General features: G+C 48.1%; 1 protein-coding gene across 2 annotated transcripts in view; it reads left to right on the top strand.

The window, feature by feature from the left end:
• BCAS3 (BCAS3 microtubule associated cell migration factor) overlaps positions 1 to 24,279 on the top strand; it is a 1,601,451-nt gene that overhangs the window by 55,997 nt on the left and 1,521,175 nt on the right. For both annotated transcript variants that reach the window (XM_075589630.1, XM_075589629.1), the window contains exon 6: positions 13,294 to 13,375. In XM_075589630.1, the coding sequence (XP_075445745.1) occupies positions 13,294 to 13,375 (82 nt within the window). The remainder of the gene's footprint in view (positions 1 to 13,293; positions 13,376 to 24,279) is intronic.

Consider the following 24,279-nt stretch of genomic DNA (forward strand, 5'->3'; position numbering starts at 1 on the left):
GCTCACATAGCAGCGTGCTCTGGTCTAAGGCAGCCAGCTACTGCCAGTAACAAGATCATTTTCTACCTTGCTGGCTATCAGGTGTCAGCTTACCTCCTGATTACCTAGCTTCCTCCTGAGTTAACCTTCTGAGTGCTGGATGAAGCACTCAGACATATGTTTCCCAGGCATAACTGATAGGGGTTGACTTCACCCTGTCTCATACCTCCTTTTTTTGTGTGTGGCTAGGGTCCCACACGGCTGAAGCCCGACCCTCCACTCCTTCTCTTGACAAAAAATCAGCATTTCCATGGTCCTTTCCAGGTCTATGCTGTATATCAAAAGAGAAGTGTTGGAGGGCCATATACCACCTGGTCAACCTTGAGTTTGTGTCCTTCATGGTGTTTAACCATTTCAAGGGCGCATGGTCAGTGACCAGGGTGAAGTGTACTCCGGCGACATAATGTCTCAAGGCCTCAATTGCCCATTTTACAGCGAGGCACTCCGTCTCAATGACGGAATACCTCACTTCCCTTGGGAACAGCTTCCGGCTGATGAACAGTATGGGGTGTTCAACACCATCAAATTGCTAGGACAGCACTGCTCCCAGTCCTACCTCTGAGGCATCCGTCTGGATGAAGAAGGGCTCTTTAAAATCTGGGCTCCGAAGAGCGGGGCCCTCTGACAGGCACTTTTTTAGCATGTCAAAGGCGTCTTGGCACTCCCAAGACCATTTAACTTGGGTCGGGGCACTCTTTTTTGTCAGATCTGTTAGGGGTGCAGACATTTCTGAAAAATTGGGGATAAACCGCCTGTAATACCCTGCTAACCCCAAAAGGGAGCGGACCTGTGTCTTTGTCTGTGGGGTGGGGACTTCCTTTATGGCGGCCACCTTGCTAGCTAGTGGCCTTACTATCCCTCCCCCAACGGCATAGCCCAAGTATTTTGTAGTGGATTTACCCAGGGCACATTTTTTTGGATTTGCAGTGAGCCCTGCTTCTCTTAAGGACGTTAGGACTGCCCTTAACCTTTTTATATGAGACAGCCAGTGTCTGCTATAGATGACAATGTCATCCAAGTAGGCCGCGGCATATTTCCTATGGGGTCGTAGTACCTTGTCCATTAACCTTTGGAATGTGGCTGAAGCCCCATGTAACCCAAATGGCATAGTAACGAATTAGTATAAACTGAGAGGGGGGGCGAAGGCAGTTTTGCATTTGGATTCTTCCGCTAGAGGTATCTGCCAATATCCTTTCATGAGATCTAGGGTGGAGATATACTCTGCTTTACCAAGAGAGTCAAGCAATTCATCCACCCTAGGCATTGGGTATGCATCGAATCTGGATACAGCATTTACCTTTCGCAGATCCACGCAAAACCTCACCTTCCCATCTGGTTTAGGGACCAACACTATAGGACTACACCATTCGCTGTGGGACTCCTCGATCACGCCCAATTCCAACATGTCTATTATCTCCCTCTCTACCAGGTCTTTTTGGCCCTCTGGTAATCTATAGGGACGGGACCGTACTTTTACGCCAGATTCTGTCTCAATCCTATGGGACACTAAATCAGTCTGCCCTGGCAGCTCAGAAAAAACATCTGGGAACTGGTCACATAATTCTAGTAGGTCTGACCTTTGTTCCGTTGTTAACTGCCCTCCCATGGGAACCTGATGGTCATTGTACGTACTACCTTTTGGAGACTGTGGACCCAAATCTGTCTCTCCTTCCCGAGGGTGGATGAACAGCGATCTCATCGTTTTCCAGGGTTTCAGGAGGTTTACGTGGTAGATTTGTTTACCCTTCCTGGACCCTGGTTGAGAGATCTCATAGTTCACCTCCCCGGTGCGGCAGAGAACTTGGAAAGGACCCTGCCACTTCGCAAGGAGTTTACTCTCTGATGTCGGTAGTAGTAGTATCACTTGGTCCCCAGGTTGGAAGACCCTCAAGCGCGCATTTTGGTTGTACTGCCTCTCTTGACGTTCTTGAGCAGATTTGAGGTTTTCCTTCGCAAACCGACCTATCATGTCTAGGCGGTTTCTAAGGTCTATGACATACTGAAGGATATTCTTGGAGGGGGAGGGCTTCTCCTCCCAGGATTCCTTCAGTAGGTCGAGAATACCCCGAGGTTGGCGTCCATATAGGAGCTCAAACGGGGAGAAACCTGTGGACGATTGGGGAACTTCTCGTACCGCAAACAACAGGAAAGGGAGAAGTTCATCCCAAGCTCGCTTTTCAGTGTCCACAAACTTCCTAAGCATGGTTTTTAAAGTACGGTTAAACCTCTCTACCAATCCATCAGTCTGAGGATGGTAGACGGAGGTCCGGACGGATTTTACCTCCAATAACTTCAGGACATCCTGCATTAACTTTGCCATGAAATTTGTTCCCTGGTCAGTTAACATTACTTGGGGAAGTCCTACCCTAGAGAACAGTTCTAACAGCCTGTGAGCAACCTGTTTAGCAGTGGCTGATCTCAGAGGGAAAGCCTCAGGATATCTGGTGGCATAATCTACAACAACGAGTATAAATTTATGTCCCTTCGCAGAGGGTTCTAAAGGTCCGACCAGATCTACCCCAATTCTCTCGAATGGGACGTCTACCAAGGGCAGAGGGACCAAGGGAGCCGGCTTCTGTCCTTTTTGGCTTGTTAACTGGCATTCAGGACATGTCTCACATAGTTTCATGATGTCACCATGTATGCCTGGCCAGTAAAACCGGGACGAGATGCGGTCCGTGGTCTTATCTCTGCCCAAATGACCACCCCATGGGAGAGTATTGGCTAGGGTGAACACTGTTTTAATCAACCCTTTAGGGACTAGCATCTGTCGAATAACCTCCCCTGTTTGTGTAACCTTATTTACACGATATAGGATGTCATTCAATAGTTCAAAATGTGGAAACACTCTTACACCTTGATCATCCATTATCTTGTTGTTGACCCGTACCACCTTCTCATATTGTCTAGCCAGAGCTGGGTCTTCCCTCTGCCTCTGACGGAAGTCAGGAAGATCCAGGTCTGGCAAAATTCCCGTATCTATCTGTTCCCCACCCTGGTCATCCCCGGCCATGACCTGTAGTCCTTTGGGCTGACTAATGTTACCAAGAGTCCCAGCCTTTCTTAACCAGTCCTCTTTTTCCGCACGTCTCTGTTTACGTGTCTTTGGGACGTGGTGCCTACGGGGAAAAATCTCTGGAGAAAAGGGAAACAAATCTGGGCTTCTCCGGTACCAGAGAAGTAGGCTCTGTAGGAGTAGGGGCCAACAATGTTTCAAAGTAGGGCCAGTCTCGGCCAAGTAGAACAGGAGCAGGTAGCCAGGGGGCAACTCCCACTAGTAGGCTAGCCTCTTGATCCTTGATACGCAGTAGAACGTTCGCCGTCGGGTATCTCTTTGTATCCCCATGGATACATTCGATATTCCAAGGAGAGTCATAGGATAGTCTGTTGCTTGGAATTAGGCCCTCTAGGATCAGGGTTTTTCCAGATCCCGAGTCCAGCATGGCTTTTACTATTTTCCCCTCCAGAGATGCTGGGACTAACCACGGATTGTGGTCCCCTCGGAGAGAAGCTGTGGCAGTGGTTCTGCCATATGAACAGTCCATCTCATCATCTCCTGAGTCCACAAACTCGGTCATCAGCGGAAGCTCTCGATGAGATTCGGTGTTTGGACCTCTCCGCTGTTGGATGGGATCCTCCCTTCTGGTTGGTGGTGGTATCCTCTCCACCGGATGGGTGATGGGAGTCCAGGTTCTCGGGGAATACTGTGGGTGGCGGCCTCCCTTGAGTGATCCAATGGCCTCAGATCCGGGACGGGCGTCTCTGCGGGAGTTTGTACCAGGAACCCTCCGAGATGGGAAAGGGTCTTCCGATCGGGTTGACTGGATCTCCCGAGCTGGCGGGTTGTAGACCCCTCGATTATCTGCTCTCCTGCCTCTAGCATCACCGGAAGCAACTGGTGTTTGCACGGACCGTTCCCAGCTATCCTGTGTGGTGTCGTCGCCAAGGAAGTTTTCCACCAAGCGGACCGCTGAATCCAGGGAAAATGCAGCGTGTCTTTTTACCCAGGAGCGGGAGGAGGGGGGCAGTATCTGTATGAACTGCTCGAGCACAAACTGTTCAAGGATCTCTGTCTTGGTATGCTTCTCCGGTTGTATCCACCTGGTACATAAGTCTACTAAGCGGTGGGCTACGACCCGGGGTCTGTCTCTGTTTGTATATTTGACTGTCCGGAACCGCTGACGGTAGGTCTCTGGAGTAAGGCCTAGGCGATCCAGAATAGCAGCCTTTAGTTGCTGATAGTCCATGGCCTCGTCTGCTGGAAGAGCTTGATAGGCTGCCTGAGCTTCTCCTATGAGGAGTGGAGCCAGAGTCGTTACCCAGCGATCAACTGTCCAGCCGTGGGCCATGGCTACCCTTTCAAAAGTGAGGAGAAATGCCTTCGGGTCTTCGGTTGGCTTCATTTTAGGCAGCATCACCGGTGGGTTATTTGGAATCTCTGGTCTGACTGGGGCTGGGCCTTCGACCAGCAGTTGGAGTAGCTTTTCCTCTCGCCGGGCCTGTTACTCATCTTGTTGGGCTTGTCACTCAGCTTGCTGGGCTTGTCGCTCAGCTTGCTGGGCTTGATGTTCTGCTTGCTTGGCCTGCCATTCTATTTGCTGGGCCTGTTGCTCAGCTTGCTTCTCTGCTAGCTGGAGCTGTTGCTCAAGGAACTGAGAAAAAAATTTCTCCATTTTTTTTTTTTGTGTGGCCCTTTAGATACAGGGGCCGTCCGAAATCCCACTTCTGACACCACCGGTGGCAGGACGGCCTCTAGCCGAGGTCAGGTAACAGTCCACACGTGTAGTTTCAGGATAATGAAAACGTTCCGTTGCTTTATTTCTCCACAACATAACATAACATGTGGGTACACTGTCCCTTTAACCAAAACAAAACCTGCTCCACATTGGGAGAACTGACTAACACTCCAGGCCTATCTAGCTGGCTGGCTGGCTAAACCATTACCAAACCGTAAGTGTATATTATGCAGTCAGGAAAACAAATTAACAATGCTTACTTTGGTTGAATCCGTCTGGCTAGCAGCTCACATAGCAGCGTGCTCTGGTCTAAGGCAGCCAGCTACTGCCAGTAACAAGATCCTTTTCTACCTTGCTGGCTATCAGGTGTCAGCTTACCTCCTGATTACCTAGCTTCCTCCTGAGTTAACCTTCTGAGTGCTGGATGAAGCACTCAGACATATGTTTTCCAGGCATAACTGATAGGGGTTGACTTCACCCTGTCACAGGCGCCATCTTGGGAGTCACCGAATTGTTCAATGGGGCGATGCGCGGGAGTGAAATACTTCGTGACTCCCGGGCCCTGGTTCCCTTTTGGTCGGGCCGGCATCTTCTTCTCCGTTTACTGTGCGGTCTGTTCGTTTTTGGTGAGTTTTTACGTGGTTTAGATCGCTCGTTCAAACAAGTTATTCTTGAGGGTGATGGGAGCTCCTCAGCCATCCGACCATGCTCCCTGACGTCACTGGAAGTCTCCTGTGTCCAGGGTGGAAAAACTAAGAGCTGTGGTTTTGAACTCCTCTAAATGAGCAGATATGGCATGACATACAGGGCCGTCAGCATGTCTGTCCTATACTGATGTTCGCTGTACAAGTTAAGTAAAGAAGCTGGTATTATTTGAGATCTTAGAATTTTCATTAAGTTTATGAGTAATTTGAATAGGGGCTTCCTTTTATCAGAATATATTTGTAAGACAAGCTTTTTTTTTTAACTCCGATTAAGCACTGGTGTACACATTGTATATGATTTTATATAAAGAAGTAGAAGGGCAGTGCTGATAAAAGATCAGAAGTGTAAGGAAAGCGTCAGTAGACTAGCAAAAGGAGGAAGGGAGATGCTGAGAAGTAGATTGGGGTTATTAAAGACGGAGTTATGGGAAGCCTAAAGTAGGAAATAATAGGGGTTACATGTAACAAAATGACGTGTACTGCGTTACTATAAATGTTAAGACGATAGAAGATAGACCCAGAGAGAAGGTGTAAGTACATAGCCAACAAGGTCAGAACAAGAAAATAATAAACACATACAAAGTTGTGTGTCAGGAGTCGTATGTGCTTGTTCAGAGCCCATTTTTTATATGGAAGTGCATTATTGTTTTGACTCAATTTTTATGTTTCTTTTTTTATTACTACTCCTTGAGACTTGCCTCCAATTTCAATTTTTAGCTCTATTTGTCCTATACCATACTATGAGCAAAATGTGTGCATGCCATTATGTATTTTGTAGTATTTATTGCTTCACTTCCTCTACCAAGATGTATTTCAGAAAAAATATGTTTGTCTCTTGTAAAGATACGTCAACGGAAAGTGATGCTCCGGAAAATTAAAAGACAAGTTTTTAAAGTGTTTCTTTTTCACTAAAACATTGATTTCAGATGATTAAAGAGAACATTGCCGTAAATAGCCAGTTAAGGGTTTCTGATTCCCATAACTCTCCCCCCTTCTGCTTTGTCATTGCATCAAAATGTATATTGATAATTTATTTTCTTGTGCTCACCCACCAGGATATATTGAATTTAGTGGTTTGCTTATAGTGTATAATGTAGACTTAATGCAATAAATGTATTTATTATCCCTGTGATTCTCTACTCTGATCAAATTTATATTTCTAGCAGTGATAAAAAACGTAATGCTTTACAGCTACGGTAAAATTAGTGCTGCATATAGAGCAATTTTGGGAGAAATGGTTGTCTGTTTAAGACATGCTAATGTAGTCACATGATTACACAACGATTGTTTTTTTTTTTTTTTGGTTGACCACTCATTTGACCACCTATTAGCATTGGATTTCCAAGGATGTCCTCTACAGAATTTCACAGAATCACTTGGGAAATTACCTCTTACTTTTGGGCCTCTATGAGGTTAACACCCCTGACATCATACTGCTGCGGCCAAGTTTATTCGAGCATTTGCCCGTTCTTGGCCGCAGCAGTAGCCTGGCGCGCGCCCGAAAGTGACGGGCGCGCGCCGAAGCAGCGGAAGAGCGCCCTCCGATCGGGGCGCTCTCCCTACCGCTGCCGGGTCCGCCGGGTCCCCCGGAACCCCCTGCCGCTGTCCCGCGATCGCTCCCTCGGGGAGCCCCTGGACGCGCGTGCAGGGGGCGCACGCTCCCGAAGACGCGTGACCGCGCGTCTATGACGCGCGGCACGCCGAGGGGCGGCCACTAGCAAGCCGGGAAATCTCCCGGCTTGCGGATCTGGCCGCAGTGTGATTAAGTGTGTCGGTAGTGTAGGTCCACTCACTTGTATCTTAATGACGGCACTGAAGCTGTAGCTATGTACACTTGAGCTTTCACAGTTCCGTTATTAGGACACTGAATTGATTGGAGGCACTGAATTATATTCTATGTGAGCTACTGCTTTCCATGTAATTAATTTATATATTGTTTTAAAGAAATGCATGACATAGACAACCATCATATATATATATATATATATCTCCAGCTGAACCCCGTTATAACGCGGCAGTTAATTGGTGGGTTATCATGTATGGCCCCCTAAGAGTACCAGATGGGTTGTATGGAGCTGATAGAGTCTCGAGGTAAGGGCAGTTTTGCCAGAGATGAGAATAAAATATGGCCCTTTTGACAACTTTATAAACATGATCGTTTAGAGCTACCTTCAAAGGCATTCTCTGGAGGGTTCTGCAAGGTTCAGTGGGCTTGGCTAAGAAACTATTCAACCAAAGAGTGACTTTGTTAAAAATGAGAATATCATGTGACGACATCTGCTGAACATGCTGGGAGTTGCATGTGTGTATCCGTGAGACTGAGTGGCATATAATGATTAGACACGTCAGGTTTAACAGGTACTAAGGGACAGATATCCATTTATCGCTCAAATCTATGATTAAGATGGTCGTGATTAGTCTCGTTTCCTCCGTAATGACTATTGATGTAGCTCATGTGTGATGGTGACGCGATGTTGATGTCAGGCTGTGGTCGCTGGACAAATCAAATTGAGATGAATTCCCGCGATCTCGACCAAGCCGTCGCTCCTTGGCGTCGCACTTACTATAAGCACACACGACGGCGGCAATGCATTTCTTTTTACGCGACATAGCGTCGCTGTAGCCGGCACTATAAGTGCCGCCTTACAGAAGGAACGTTATGAGTGCGTTTAGATATTGAGGAAAAGTTTAAAAGTCGTAGGTAAGCTTTTTTTTCTTGGTCGTAAAACTGTCAAAATAACTAACAGTTGATTTACGACGGGGTGTGCTTATGTTGTTTCAATGGGGGAAAATTGTATTTAAAGCTTAGAAAGGGTTTATGAAAATCAGATTTCAACAGATGTGTGTTTGGACCATATACGGGATTTCTCAGTTCTTCGCCAATGACCTCCCTGGGGGAAAATCCTGATATATGGTAATCTAATGGTACAGGGTTTTCTGCTTTTGTTTTATCCTTTCATTTTGAGAAACTGTAATGCATTTATTCTAATTGTATATTCTTGTAATCCTTTTTCTGTAATCTAAGCACTGTGTGTGTATATGTGTATATATGTGTATATATACATACGTATATATATATATAGCAAGAAACATACTGCGCAACTTATAACAATTATCCAAACCACCTGATTGTAATAGAGGTTATTGGCAAATCCACAACAGTTATAGGTGTTTAACCCTTTAATATCTAACTGTCCCTACTTATCTTGCTGCCACTTAGGTCCACGGGTGCCGTTATGAATTATGCAGGAAGATTGACCTAAGCGCAAAGATATCGGGGAGAGAGAAAGAAAGAGAAAACCATCATAGGGTAGTACGTCCAATAATGTGAATTACTAATATTGGTGAGATATGCATTTACAATTAGCTTAATAAGTATAAGCCTTGTATCCACTTTTGGGATCAGGAACTTTGCTTGGGATTTTTCATATATCTCAGCTGGGAACTCCCCACACTCTCAGACAGCTGCAGCCACAGTATTCCACAGTAGTATCAATAGACCTGGATGCATAGATTCTGTCTCACAGACGGATCCCATACAGGGATAAGGCAGGGAAAGGAACAATATAGTGTAAAACCATTTATTAAACATATAAAGTAAAAAATCTTTTTAGGGTTTCACTCACACTTTCCAGAATGAAAGAACGCAGTTGAGAGTATTTTTAAGTGAGTCTCTCACACTCAGTACTACACTGTCACCGGCTCCAGTCTCGGTGAACTCTCACAGTCACTTCCGCGTCATGTGATCTTCCGACACTCTCGCGGGATCTTCTCTCTGCTGTGGGGTTGCAGACTCCTGCTCCGTGATGAGACCTCTGCTTGTCAGCTAGACACTGCGTCTCTCTCTGACTGCAAAACATACGCCCTAAGCGTCTCTCCAATGCGGCTTCGTCATGGTTTTACACTATTTTGTTCCTTTCCCTGCCTTATCCCTGTATGGGATCCGTCTGTGAGACGGAATCTATGCATCCAGGTCTATTGATACTAGTGTGGAATACTGTGGCTGCAGCTGTCTGAGAGTGTGGTGAGTTTCCAGCTGAGATATATGAAAAATCCCAAGCAGAGTTCCTGATCCCAAAAGTGGATACAAGACTTATACTTAATAAGCTAATTGTAAGTGCATATCTCACCAATATTAGTAATTCACATTATTGGACGTACTACCCTATGATGGTTTTCTCTTTCTTTCTCTCTCCCCGATATCTTTGCGCCTAGGTCTCTCTTCCTGCATATATATACAGTGGTCGACAAATCACCCAAAAATCTACTCGCCGAACCAAAAAATCTACTCGCCACCTAGTCCCACCCCCAGCCCCAAAAAATAAATAAATAAAATAAATTCCTAGTAAGAACATTCATTTTTGACATAAGTTTATTTATTGTATTACATTATACTACAATTAGTTATTGTTACGTGTGTCTGTGTGTCTGTGTGTCTGTGTGTGTGTGTGTGTGTGTGTGTGTGTGTGTGTGTGTGTGTGTGTGTGTGTGTGTGTGTGTGTGTGTGTGTGTGTATAAATGTCAGATCCAGGGGGGAAAAAAGCCAGATATTAATGACTAGTTTCCTGAACACCTTAACCAGTGTCTGGATGCCCCCACTTCCTAATATCTAAAGCAGCAATCCCGCCTGGGATCTTACCTGATCCGCAGTCCCTCGATGTCCAGGTACCCTCATTCCCGCAATGTTATATGTTGGAGGGGAGGCTTTCCTTACCTGTCTTCTGGGTTAGGGGGGATTCCGATGTCTCCCGTGTGAAGCTTGAGTCAGATCTGGAAGAAAGCAATATAGGTTATTTATTTCGGTGTAGGTATAGGGCAGTTAAGATATATATAGCGTAAATAAGATATCCAGATCCAGAGTGTGAGACAGAGAGTGTGTGGGTGAGAGAGAGAGAGACAGAGACAGAGAGAATGTGGGTGAGAGAGAGAGAGAGTGTGGGTGAGAGAGAGAGAGTGTGGGTGAGAGAGAGTGTGGGTGAGAGAGAGAGAGTGGGTGAGAGAGAGAGAGTGTGGGTGAGAGAGACAGAGAGTGTGGGTGACAGAGACAGAAAGAGAGAGGGTGACAGAGACAGAAAGAGAGAGGGTGACAGAGAGAGAGAGAGAGAGAGAGAGAAGGTGACAGAGAGAGGGAGAGAGGGTGACAGAGAGAGAGAGAGTGTGACAGAGAGAGAGGATGACAGAGAGAGAGGGTGACAGAGAGAGAGACAGAGACAGAGAGAGGGAGTGACAGAGAGAGGATGTGGGTGGGCAGGTGACGGTGGCTGTGGGTGGGCGGGTGGCTGTGGGTGGGCAGGTGGCTGTGGGTGTGTGTCTGTACACACACAGTGTCTCACACAGTCACACACACAGTCAGTGTCACACACACACACACTGACACACACACACAGTCACACAGTCACACAGTCACACACAGTCACTCAGTCACACACAGTCAGTCACACACACTCAGTCAGTCACACTCAGTCAGTCACACACACACACACACACACACACACACACACACACACACACACACACACACACACACACACACACACACACACACACACACACACACACACACACACAGTGACACACACACAGTGACACACAGTCACTCAGTCAGTCACACAGTCAGTCACATACACACGCACACACACGCACACACACACACACACACACTCAGTCAGTCACAGACACTCAGTCAGTCACACACACACACACACACGCACGCACACACACACAGACACAGACACACAGTCACACAGTCACACACACACACTCACACAAACTCAGTCACACACACACACACACACAGTGACACACACACAGTGACACACAGTCACTCAGTCAGTCACACAGTCAGTCACATACACACACACACACACACACACACACACTCAGTCAGTCACAGACACTCAGACAGTCACACACACACACACACACACACACACACACACACACGCACGCACGCACACACACACAGACACAGACACACAGTCACACAGTCACACACACTCACACAAACTCAGTCACACACACACACACACACTCAGTCACACACACACAAGAAACGGAGCCGCTCACGGGAGAAAGAGCGGGTGAGGAAGCGCTCCAAATCCCGCGAGACTAAGCGGAACCGATGCCGTGAGTTCCACTCCAGGTCCCAATCACCGTATTCAGCAGGGACATCAGAGAGCCGCGGGGGACATCGAAGAGCCACGGGGGACATCGAAGAGCCGCGGGGGACATCAGAGACCCACGGGGGACATCAGAGACCCACGGGGGACATCGGAGACACGCGGGGGACATCGGAGAAACGCGGGGGACATCGGAGACACACGGGGGACATCGGAGACACGCAGGGGACATCAGAGACACGCGGGGGACATCGGAGACACGCGGGGGACATCGGAGGCATGTGGGGGGGCATCGGAGGGGCGGCATGTGGGAGCATCGGAGGGGCGGCATGTGGGAGTATCAGAGGGGCGGCATGTGGGAGCATCGGAGGGGCGGCATGTGGGAGCATCAGAGGGCGGCATGTGGGTGCATCGGAGGGGCGGCATGTGGGAGCATCGGAGGGGCATGTGGTCGCATCGGAGGGGCATGTGGTCATGGGAGACGCATAGGAGGGGCATGGAAGACGCATACGAGGGGCATGGGAGAGGCATGTGAGGGTATGAGAGACGCATAGGAGGGACATGGGAGAGGCGTGTGGGGGTATGGGAGGGTACTTACGTGCTCAGATGTGCTCACGAAAGCCCATATGCGAGCCCATATAGAGCTTGTATGTGCGACAAAGGAAAAAAATTGTGTGCCAAGTCGCGTCACACCAATCAAATAGGAGGATTTATTTTTTCCAGCACGAGCAGGGAAAATAAAAAAAAAACATGTGCGCTGCTTGGGCCAATAGGAGGTCACCACGATGTCAAATCCAGTCGTCCGGGGCATGTGGAGGACCGGATTTGTCGAACACTGTGTATATATTTAAAACCTTTAATAAGTGATGCTTTGGGCTTTGAATGAACTGATTGCACGCTCTTTAGAGAGTATTTTCATTTTCGGACACATTTTACTACAACAGATTTTTGTGTGTTAAGTGCATACTGTAGTTTTTCTATTATAAACAGGGACCTGAGACCCTAGCAGATTTATTAATATTACATCTTTTATTTGCATTTCTCGGGTGGTGAAAGCAGCGTATGGATATGATTGCAATTGAGTAAGGGGTTAATATTAACTCATTGGAGGTACCTTGCGCAGGCAAAAGGTGAGTTGACTAGAGTAGCCATGTGCATTGCACATGATTGCAATTTTTTTTACATTTTTTATTGCAATGATTGCACATCTAAGTCACATGCCCACTGGTGTGCTGTTCGTGACAGTTGGTATATGGGGACAGATTTAGGGGAGATATTGTCCATTTAGAAGACGCTTGTAGAAGTGAAAAGTAGGAGCGCTTGCAAGCTGTGTATTAACCCTTGTCCTGTATGCAGGTCACATGCTCACAGTTGTGCCATACGTGACACACCCCCTAACATCCACAGCCCCAAACTTTAATGGGATCAGCTGTTCTGCTGGACCATAGTCTACCCTGAGGTATACTCTGTCTCACAATGAGCAGCCACTGTACCCTTTGTTTCAACATTGCCCCTTATTCCCTATAGATTGTAAACTCTCATGAGCAAGTCCCTCATTGCCTTTTCTATCTGTTTGCGCTTGTTTGTCATTTAAATAACTCTGTATCCCCATTGTCCCACGCTGCGGAATATGTTGGCACTTTACAAATAAACAACAATAATAATAATAATTAGAAATATTGTTATCTTTAACAGGTCAGCGGGGAAGCTCAGGAGTTATTCTCTGTCCGACACAGTCCAGTACGATCAGCACGAATCATGCCAGCTCCTCAGATTGGTAAGTTTCATAATTGTTTCTACAAAGGTTTCTGCATGTGTAATGTGGGCTTTGCAGGGCTGACTTGATGGCAGTGCCATCGATGCGACTGCACCGAGCCCCGCACTTGTAGGGGCCCTGTGTTCGCCTCCAGGACCCCAGCTGTGGGACAGGAGCGGTGGCAGAGGTAGCCCACCCAGGCGGCGAGCAGAAGCACGGCCTTACTTCTGGTGTGGCCTGTCACAGCAACTTATGACAGGATATAATATATACCAAATAACTGGGTTGAACTGAACACGGCTTAGATATAATAAAATAATTTATTCCTTAGATAGGTGAACACAGCAGATGATACAAATAACAAACAAGAAATACACTTACTAGGGAGTGGGAATGAAGAAGTAATCAGGAACTCGATTAGCAATTCATCAGCAATCAGGCATCAATCAGTTGGTATAAATGAAGACAAAGGATATAGGGCTGACACCACTTTATATATCATTTCAGTCCTATATCTACCATTGAGTGCAGGCTATTGGAGAACAATTACCTGCACCCAATCTCTAACGTGGGAACATTAATAACCCATGCCCCCCAGCTAGTTGGCACATGCGTACTTTGAGCCCTGGGGGTCTCATTTCTGTAACCCCACACAAAAGTCAGGGCGCCGACAAGTCTACCAGATGGGGTATCTGGTCAGGATACTCTTTGTTTGTAGGTGTGAGTTATAGCACTTACAAACCACTCAAGCTCTGCATTTCTCCGCCCTAATGTATACAGCTACGGTGGCTGAGCCTTTGATCAGGGGGTCTGTTGTAGACAATAGGACGCCCCCCTGACCATTTACATTCCATAGATTGCAGGAATCTTCGCAGGCTTTTATCCCCGCTTTGAAACCCAGTACAGTTTTTTTTTTTCAAACATTTTTATTGGGTAAATAAACAGTCACATATCATGCAAGTATCATTGTTTACATCCCAATACATTACACCATTTTCAAGTTTTTGTGGAAGAAGGGCAAAGCAGGTTGCCCAAAAGGAGCGCTTCCCAGAGAGGGGGAAGCTTAGTTTAGTTCCAATGTGGGGGGGGGGAAGATGACAAAGAACGTGTCGGGGGGGGGGGGGTGTAGGGGAGGGGGGAGAGGGGGTGTATTTTCTCCTGGGCGGCCTGCCTCCCAGATATTAGGGCTGATAATCTTCCGCGGGAGGATTCCTCCTTCGACCGGAGGGGGGGGAGGGATCCTTTCCTATAGTGTCACCCAGGATTCCCAAACCCTGTCAAATGGTTTAGTTTTTTTGCTTTAGGTAGGCTGTGAGCTTTTCCATAAGCATAACTTCGTTAATTCTTTTTTTAATCATACCCTTAGTGGTGGGGGCTACCTTCTTCCAGGAGGACGCTACTTCACATCTCGCCGCTGTGAGAATAAAGGAGATTAATTTCCTAGTTGGTCGACCAATTTCCTCAGTTGGTCTGGCCAGTAGGTAGGTCAATGGCTCAATAGGTAGCTCGAGGCCTGTGACCTCTTTTATTAAATTTTGGACCGTAGCCCAGTATTTCTTAATTTCTGGACATGTCCACCATATATGGGCCATGTCTCCCCTTTGACCACAGCCTCTCCAACACAGATCCGATGCCAGAGGGTAGATTTGTTTTAATCTCACTGGCGTGAGATACCAATAGAAGAGTATCTTATAAATGTTTTCCTTTGTGGTGGTGCATATAGATGTCCCAGAGGCCGCTTCCCAAATTTCTTCACAATCTTCCTCCTCTATAGTTATATTCAGGTCAGCAGCCCATTTAAGCATATAATCATGTTTAGGAGGCCCTTCCCCTGTTTCCATTTCCAAGTAAATCTTGGAGATAAGTCCCCTTTGGTCTGAATCAGGCTTGCATAGTATCTCGAATCTAGTGGGAAAGGGGAACTCCGGGCTTGGGGAAATTTTTTGGGCAAAGTGTCTTATTTGGAGGTACTTAAATGCATCCAAATCCGGAATCTTATATTTTGCTTTTAGGTCTCGGTAGCTTAAGAGGTTTCCCAGACTCAGTATGTCCATCAATGTCTTTATCCCTTTTGACTTTAATTGGTCGAACTGTTTAGATGCACACCCCGGGGGGAATTTGGGGTTATCGAATATTGGCGTAAGTTGTGAGCCAGTGGAGGAGAGCCTATATTTGAGCTTAGTTTTTAGCCAGACTTCCCACGTATGTCTTGCCGTTCTTAACTTAAATTTTTGTGGTGGCATATCTCCTCTTTCCATACTCCATAGGCATGCTGGCAGAGAAGGCATTTTAGCATAGTGTGTTTCTATTTGGAGCCAGCATCTTTGGGTCGGGTCCGCATTCCATAGCACCGCTTGTTTTAACTGAGCCGCCTGATAATATTTCTGGATGTCCGGGACCCCCATGCCCCCTCTCCCCCATGGTGACAATAGGACTGAACGGGCTACTCTGGGTCTTTTGCCTTGCCAAATGAAATGGAACATCCTGTTTTGGATGTTCTTGAGCTCTGAGCCGGGGACATGGACCGGGAGGGTTTGAAAAAAGTATAGTAATCGTGGAAGTATGTTCATTTTTACAGTTATCATCCTTCCAATCCATGATATCTGATAGTCTTCCCATTTGCTCAAATCCTTTTTGATTTTGTCAAAGAGAGCTGGGTAGTTATACTGATATAGTGACTGGTAATCCCTTGATACATTCGCTCCCAGGTATTTGATGTATGAAGGGCTCCATTTATACGCAAAATTTATTTTAATTAGTTTCACTTCTGGCTCTGTGAGACTGAGATTTAGGGCCTCTGATTTATCACTGTTGATTTTGTATCCCGATATACCCCCAAAGTCCTCGAGTTCCTTTTGGAGGTTAGGAAGGGAAGTTTGGGGCTTAGTTAGCGTCAGGATAATATCATCAGCGAATAGGGAAATTTTGTAATTTGTTTTTCCAATCTCTATGCCCTGGATATTTATGTTGTTTCGAATTTGAGCCGCCAGAGGTTCTATGGTGAGAGCAAAAAGGAGGGGGGACAAGGGGCACCCCTGTCTTGTACCATTTCTTATTTGGATCTCTCTGAATTCCCTCCTGGCAATCTAACAATTGCTGATGGATTCTGGTACAGTGCTTGGACTCCTTCTAAATATGTATCTTTGAAACCGAATTTCTCCAACGTTTTGGTGAGGAAAAGCCAATCAATTCTATCAAATGCCTTCTCTGCATCTAAGCTTAGTAACATTGCCTTGGATTTTATAAGATGGACATGCTCAATAATGTCAAAGATCTTTCGGGTATTATCTGAGGCCTGACGCCCTGAGACAAACCCTACTTGGTCAATGTTTATTAATCTTGGCAGGATAGGGTTCAGCCTATTCACCAAGATTTTGCTATATAATTTCAGGTCATTATTTAGGAGCGAGATGGGTCTGTAGCTCCCGCATTGTGTCGGGTCTTTCCCTTCTTTGTGGATAATGGCCAGATTTGCTAAGGACATTGACGCGGGGATAGGGTTCCCTTCCAGGAATGAATTGAACAGATCTAGCAGGTGTTTAGTCAAGATTGGAAGAAACCTTTTATAATAGGCATTGGAGAAGCCGTCCGGGCCTGGCGCTTTGGCTATTTTGGAGGACTTCACCGCGGATATCAGTTCTTCTTTAGTGATTTTGGAATTGAGGTGGGAATTTTCGTTCTCTGTCAGCCTGGGGAGATCATAGCCAGCTAGGTAGCTAGAGATTGTTTCAGTACTTGCCGATTCTGAGGCCCCCTTCTGAGTTTTCAAATTGTAAAGTTTGGTGTAAAATTTGGTAAATTCGTCTGCTATTTTCTTCTCATTGTACAGCACCTCACCAGACCCACTCCTGATCGCCGTGATCTGGGATCGTTTTTGTATGCCTCTTAATTTAGTGGCTAAAAGTCTATCGGCCTTGTTACCCATGTCGTAATACCTTTGGTTTGTCCACTTGAGGACTTTTTCCACACTTTCCAATTGGATGTTTTTTAGCTCATTTCTGGTGGCGGTCAGAGCTTTATAGATTCTTTTCGACGGATTAGTTTTATGTTGCTGTTCCAAATTATTTATTTTCTCTGTCAGATCTTTTACTATTTTTATCTTAATTTTCTTCTTATGGGAGGCAATTGAGATAAAATTACCTCTGATTGCTGCCTTATGGGCTTCCCATAGTATAGCGGGCGATGAGACCGTGCCACAGTTGTTAATGAAGTACTCCTTAAGGGCTTTTTTGATCTTCATCTCCACCTCTGGGCAGTTTAATAATGTATCATTTAGTTTCCAGTTGTAGGAAAAAGTTTTTACGAAGGGGACCGATAGGGTTAAAGTGATAGGTGCGTGGTCCGACCAGGTTGTCGGGCCTATATCTGAGCTCGTGGAAGCCTCTAGAACGTTCTTGGACCCTAAAAAATAATCGATACGTGAGTAGGTCTGGTGAGGTGGCGAGAAGAATGTGAAGTCTCTTTGGCCTCGGTGCTGGGGGGTAGAGAGGGGGAGAGGGAGGGGGGAGAAGGGGGGGCGGGGAGGGAGGGGAGGGAAGGGGGGGAGGGAAGGGGGGGCGGGGAGGGAGGGGGGAAAGGGGGGGCGGGGAGGGAGGGGGGAAAGGGGGGGTGGGGAGGGAAGGGGGGGGCGGGGAGGGAGGGGGGGAGGGGGGCGGGGAGGGAGGGGGGGGAGGGGGGCAGGGAGGGAGGGGGGGAGGGGGGCGGGGAGGGAAGTGGGGCGGGGAAGGGGGGCACGCAAGGGGGAGGGGGGGCACGAAAGGGGAAGGGGGGGGCCAGGGGAGGGGGGGACCAGAGGAGGGGGGACAAGAGATAAGGGGAACTCATCCGGGATCAACATTGAACTTTTAAACCAAGGAAACATTTCCCATACTGGGTATGGAACTTAACAGTGATTTGAGCGAAGCAGTGCAATACCATGGTGGAAGGGAGGGGGGGGGAGGCAACGGGACTCACAGCCTTCTTTATTACTTCGGGGGTGAACAGCTGATCAAGTCAGGGGGAGGGGGAGGAGGGGATGGAACAATATCAATATTATGCTATCACTTTAATTCCAGTCCACATTGAACATTTAGACTTAGCTTCCGGGGCAAGGGGGGGAATGGGGGGAGGGGGGAGGCAAGGAACAGGGGGGACAAGCAACAGGGGGGGGGTGGGACAAGGGGAGGAGGGTGGGACAAGGGGAGGAGGGTGGGACGGGGGGAGTGACGAGGGGGGGGGACAAGGGGGGACGACAAGGGGAGGGGGGGCAGGGGGTATAAGGGGAGGGGGGGCAGGAGACAAGGAACGGGGAGCTCGTCCAGCTACAAGGTAGGTAAACACTGAACTTTTAAACCAAAGAAACATTTCCCATACTAGGTATGGAATTTAACAGGGATCTGAGCAAAGCAGTGTAATACAATGGGTGTAGGGGGGGGGGGCAACGGGACACACAGCCTTCTCTATTACATCGGGGGTGAACAGCATATCGAGTCAGGGTGAGGGGGAGGAGGGGATGGAACATTATCAATACTATGCTGTCACTTTAATTCAAGTACACATTGAACATTTATACTTGGCTTCTTGGGCAAGGGGGGGAGGGGGGGAGGCAAGGGAGAGGGGGGACAAAGGGGGGGAGGGGAGGGGGGGGACAAGGGGAGGGAGGGGAGGGGGGGACAAGGAGAGGGGGGACATGGGGGTACCAGGGGGGGAGGGGAGGGGAGGGAAGCTCAGCCGGCTACAAGGTAGATAAACACTGAACATTTAATCCACAGACACATTTCCCCTACTGGGTATGCAGCTTAACAGGGATATGTGCGAAGCAGAGTCATACACTGGGGGAAGGGGGGTGTGGGGGTTGCGGAACTCACAGCCTTCTCTGCTACTTCGGGTGTGAACAGCCGATCGAGTCAGGGTGAGGGGGAGGAGGGGATGGAACACTATCAATACTATGCTGTCACTTTAATTCAAGTACACATTGAACATGTATACTTAGCTTCCTGGGGGAGAGGGGGGGGAGGCAAGGGAGAGGGGGGACAAGCGACGACAAGGGGAGGGGGGGACAAGGAGAGGGGGGGCAGGGGGTACCAGGGGGGGACAAGGGGAGGGAAGCTCAGCCGGCTACAAGGTAGATAAACACTGAACTTTTAAACCACAGAAACATTTCCCCTACTGGGTATGCAGCTTAACAGGGATACTGCACCGACACACTTTATTCGAGCAAATACCCAGTATGTACCTGGCAGATACCTGGAATGCGCCGCTCCTCACCTCTGACAAGCCCCGTTGCGTTTGCCTTCCCAGCCCGGGTTCATGCCTGGCTGACGGGTGGCTGATCTGTTAAATGATAATGATTAGGATTTAATAGGCTGCAATGCTTCGCGTGTCTACCAGATGGCATAAATTCATGAATTGTAATGCAGTATATATATATATATATACTGTGCAGTATTGCAGCCAGAGGGAATAAAATGCTTCAAACCCTTCCTGGAAAATAACCCAATGCACTCGGGCAGAAAACAGTCACAAACCTCAATACACCCGGGTATACCCGAATTCGTGGGACTAGCCGAGCTCGAATAAAGTGTGTCGCCAGTGTATGAGCGAAGCAGAGTCATACACTGGGGGAAGGGGGTGGGGGGGAAGCGGGACTCACAGCCTTCTCTGCTACTTCGGGGGGGAACAGCAGATCGAGTCAGGGGGATGGGGAGGAGAGGATGAGACAATATTAATACTATGCTGTCACTTTAATTCCAGTCTGCATTGTACATTTAGACTTAGCTTCCGGGACTGGGCGCGATCGGCTCATTGCCAGAGCGGGGGTCACTGGAGAAGGAGGTTGCAGTCGCCGCCACTCCGAACCTCTCGGCTAGGTCTCCCCCCAACTTGAAGCTATTGAAACCTTTCCTCATTCGCCTGAGGGTCGCTGCGTGAGGGAGCTTCGCGCCTCGCCGGGGTGCGGGCAGGTAAGGTGTGCGGGAGCCGGCACTTATAGAAAGGGAGCGTCGTTGGGGTGGTGTTCTCGGGTTCTGAGTCAGCAGCGTCTTTGATCGGGTCCTGACTGGGCGGGTATTTTATCTGTCTTTTGTCTGTTGGAGCGCCGCAATCCTTACTGAGGCTCGGGCAGGGGCGCCCCCTCCTTCCTCCGCCTCAGAGTTCGGCGGGTCTCTTTGCCATGGGACCGGGAGGTTCAGACCTAGTGCCCGGGCAAATGGGATTATATCATCCGGGTGGCGAATTGTGAGGAACTTTCCTCCTCTGTTTGTTGTTAGCCTGAAGGGGAAGCCCCATCTGTACTTCACCCCTTTCTCGCGGAGGAGGGTGGTCAAGGGTTTTAATTCCCGGCGGCGATCCATAGTCTGCTTCGATAGATCGTTAAACATCAGCAGAGTCTCGTTTTGAAAGACAAGTGAGTCTCTTCCTCGGCAGGCAGCTATAATTTGTTCTTTAGCTGAGTAACTGTGCATCCGCACTATGATGTCCCTTCTTCTCCTCGGGTTATCCGACTTTGGCCCTAGAGCGCGGTGGGCTCTATCTCCAGGTCCTTTTCCTCCATTGTCTCACATATCGTTGTGAACAGGTCCCGGAGGTAAGGTCTGATCTGCTCAGTAAGGACTGTTTCTAGGACATTCCTGACGCGCAGATTTTGCCGTCTGTCCCTATTCTCCTGCTCTTCCTGAGCCTCCCTGAGGCTTATGATTTCCTCACCCAGGCGGGCTATTTCGTCCTCCGCCTCTGTTTGCCGTTTCAGGGAGTCTCTCAGCTTTTCCTCCACTTCTGCTGTTCGGTTAGTGAGGGACGTGATCTCCTGCTTAAAATCATTTACTGCCGCTTTCAGTTCCGCCTGGAGGGATGTCTGCAGCTTGGTGTACATGGAGGCAAAGAGTTCCTCCATATACGATCTTGTCAGGGGCTCCTTTGCCTCCTGGCTTCCTCTGGCTTGTCCGACTCCACTCGGCATTTTTGCAGGGCCTCGTGGCACGCCGTCATCTTGGATTCCACTGCCTTGCTCCGTTCTCTTCTGGGACGGCGAAAAATACTTGGAGACACCCAAGTTCGGCTGCTTTTTTAATTTGCTGGACATAGCTGTGTCTTTGTTTTGTCGGGGGAGCCGCAAAGAAAGGGGGAAATTTGCGATGAAAAGCGCTAATTATTTATTGATTGCATGCTGGTCTGCAGAGCTCTGTTCCTACCCGACCATGCCTGGTGACGTCACCGGAAGCCCCCCACCCAGTACAGTTTTTAATATTAAGACACATTAAAATAATCCGTTCTGTTGGGTCCAGGGGGCTGAAACCGGCCAGTCTTTCATGCCGGGAGTGACTCTCCATTGTGGCCAAGTTTCAGCTCGCTGCGACCTTCCAGACCGGAGATACACAAATGCAGTTTAAAACTTTTATTTCTTTAACACAGGATTCTCCGCTTTAAAATGAATCTCGGTTTTTCACTCTTTTCCCATTGAAATCAACGGGCTCCGTCGCCATGGGCTTTTAATGGGGCAACTCCGCCATTGGCGTCTATGGTACTTCTGGTCGGTCGGTCGGTCTGGTTGGTCGGACAGGGCTGGGAATGGCCAGGCAGTCATGCCGGAACAGTGACTACGTGTGACCCAAATCCCAGCCCTCTGGTCCTCCCAGAACCGGAGATATGGGCTTACACTTTTTATGGTTTTGGACTTAGCCGTTTTCTCGCGCTGCTCTCTCCTCCGCCATTGGAGTCAATGGCGCAACCCTTTTAACACGCGCGACCCTTTACGGGGGTCCTGGATTCTCGGACCCGGTGGTGGTCGAGTGTGGGGAGGCCTAGGAGCTAGGGGCAAAAATAATTTTATTTCTATGTGCCCTAGAACCTAAGGTTCCCACGCCAATTGCAGTTGAACTTGACTGATAGTGATAAAGGCTCTTTTCAAAGACAATGTATCCGCTTTTGCGGTCTGCGGTTTGGATGGCTGCCAACCCGTTCCTGGAGGTCGGCGTCGAGGAATCCCCATTGAAGTCAATGGGCCCATTGACTTACAATGGGAAACCGCCGCTCCTCCTCTCGGACGCCACCTGCTGGTCTTTGCTGGAAACAGGTCCAAAACCGCTGGATTCGCCATTGGAATGAATGGAGCTGCAATGGCGACCTATGGGACCCTGCAAAATGGAGCCTGAAAAGGCGAGAACATGGAACAAAGGGCTATAATCACTTTCTAACTATTAACCCTTCTCCTCCCGGATGGATCCCAGTGTGTGTGTGGTGCAGACACTGTCATTGTGACAATACATGATAACAGGGGAATACACATTTGGATGTTGCAGCAAGGTGAAAACCACATTCCTGGACCGCAGTCCAGTTAACCCCTTGCCTCCCTGGTGAGGTCAGAGGGTGGCCATATGGGGTGCAACCCCTTTAATACCGGGCCAATCCCCCTCTCCCTCTACACCTCCCCTTCTTTTTTTTTTTTTTTTTTCAAATAGTTTTATTAGGCAGTAATACAATACATGTTCATCATACATATTTCACAGCCTAATACAGAACATTTTGCTTTTTTTTGGGGGGGGGGAAGAAAGACAGCCTTAGCTGTCAATGAAAGTGAGGTCCTCCGAAAGGGAGGACAGGGGGGGAAGGAAAGAAGGGAGGGGGTGGTGTACCCACCCAGGGAGGCCAGTTCCCAGAACTGTCATTGTTTGAGTTTAAGCTCAAGGGTCCTAGGGGCTGTACTCGCTCTCTGGATCAATTTTTGTGGGGATCCTTCTTCTCGTGAGGAGTATCCATGGCTCCCATATCTTATAAAATGTGAAGAGTTTTTGTCTGAGCATGGCCGTCAATTTCTCCATGAGCATCACTTCACTGATCCTTTTTTTTATAGACCTCTTGGAGGGGGTGGTTTGTTTCTTCCAGGAAGCCGCTATTTCACATCGAGCCGCAGTGAGAATAAAGGAGATTAATTTCCTAGTTGAATGGTCAATTCCCGGGATTGGCCTTGCAAGCAGGAAGGTCAGTGGGTCTATAGGTAGCTCTAGGTCGGTGACCTCTTTTACCAGATTTTGGACCGTAGCCCAATATTTTATAATTTCCGGATATGACCACCAGATTTGGGCCATGTCCCCTCTATGAGCACAGCCTCTCCAGCATAGATCTGACGCCAGGGGTTAGATTTGATTTAATCTCACCGGAGTTAGGTACCAGTGATAGAGAATTTTATAGATGTTCTCCTTGGTTGTTGTGCATATGGATGTTCCCGAGGCTGCCGACCAGATTTCATCCCAAATCTCTCTCTCTATTGTGATGTTCAAAGCTGCTGCCCACTTGAGCATATAGTCGTGGTCCTGGGGGGCCACGGAGTTTTCTAATTCGGAATATATTTCAGAGATGAGTCCCTTTTGGTAAATGTTAGCTTTGCACAGCCTCTCGAATTTGGTGAGAGGGGGGAATTTTGGTTCTGGACATATCTTTTGGGCAAAGTATCGGATTTGTAGGTATTTAAATGGGTCCAGTTCTCTTATTTTATATTTGGTACGGAGTTCTTGGTAACTCAGAAGCCTCCCAAGGCTTAGAAGATCCGCAATCGCCCCAACCCCTCCTTTTCTTAGCTGTTCATAGAGTTTGGATCTACAGCCCGGGGGGAATTTGGGGTTATTAGATATGGGCGTGAGCTGTGGATTAGGCGAGCAGAGCCCGAATCGGGTCTTGTATTTCGTCCAGACCTCCCAGGTGAGTATTGACGCTTTTAGTTTTAAGTTATGGACTTGTCTGTCTCCTCTGTCTAGGCTCCAGAGGCAGGCATGCAGAGAAAGCATTCTGGCATACTGAGTCTCTATTTCAATCCAGCAACATTGGGCCGGATCAGTGTTCCAGATAACTTTCAATTGCGCAGCTATGTAGTATTTAAGGATGTCTGGAACCGCCATACCCCCTCTTCCCCTTGATGCCAACAGAACCGATCTGGCCACTCTGAGTCTTTTACC

The sequence above is a fragment of the Ascaphus truei genome, chromosome 3, assembly GCF_040206685.1.
Source record: "Ascaphus truei isolate aAscTru1 chromosome 3, aAscTru1.hap1, whole genome shotgun sequence".
Lineage (NCBI taxonomy): Eukaryota > Metazoa > Chordata > Amphibia > Anura > Ascaphidae > Ascaphus > Ascaphus truei.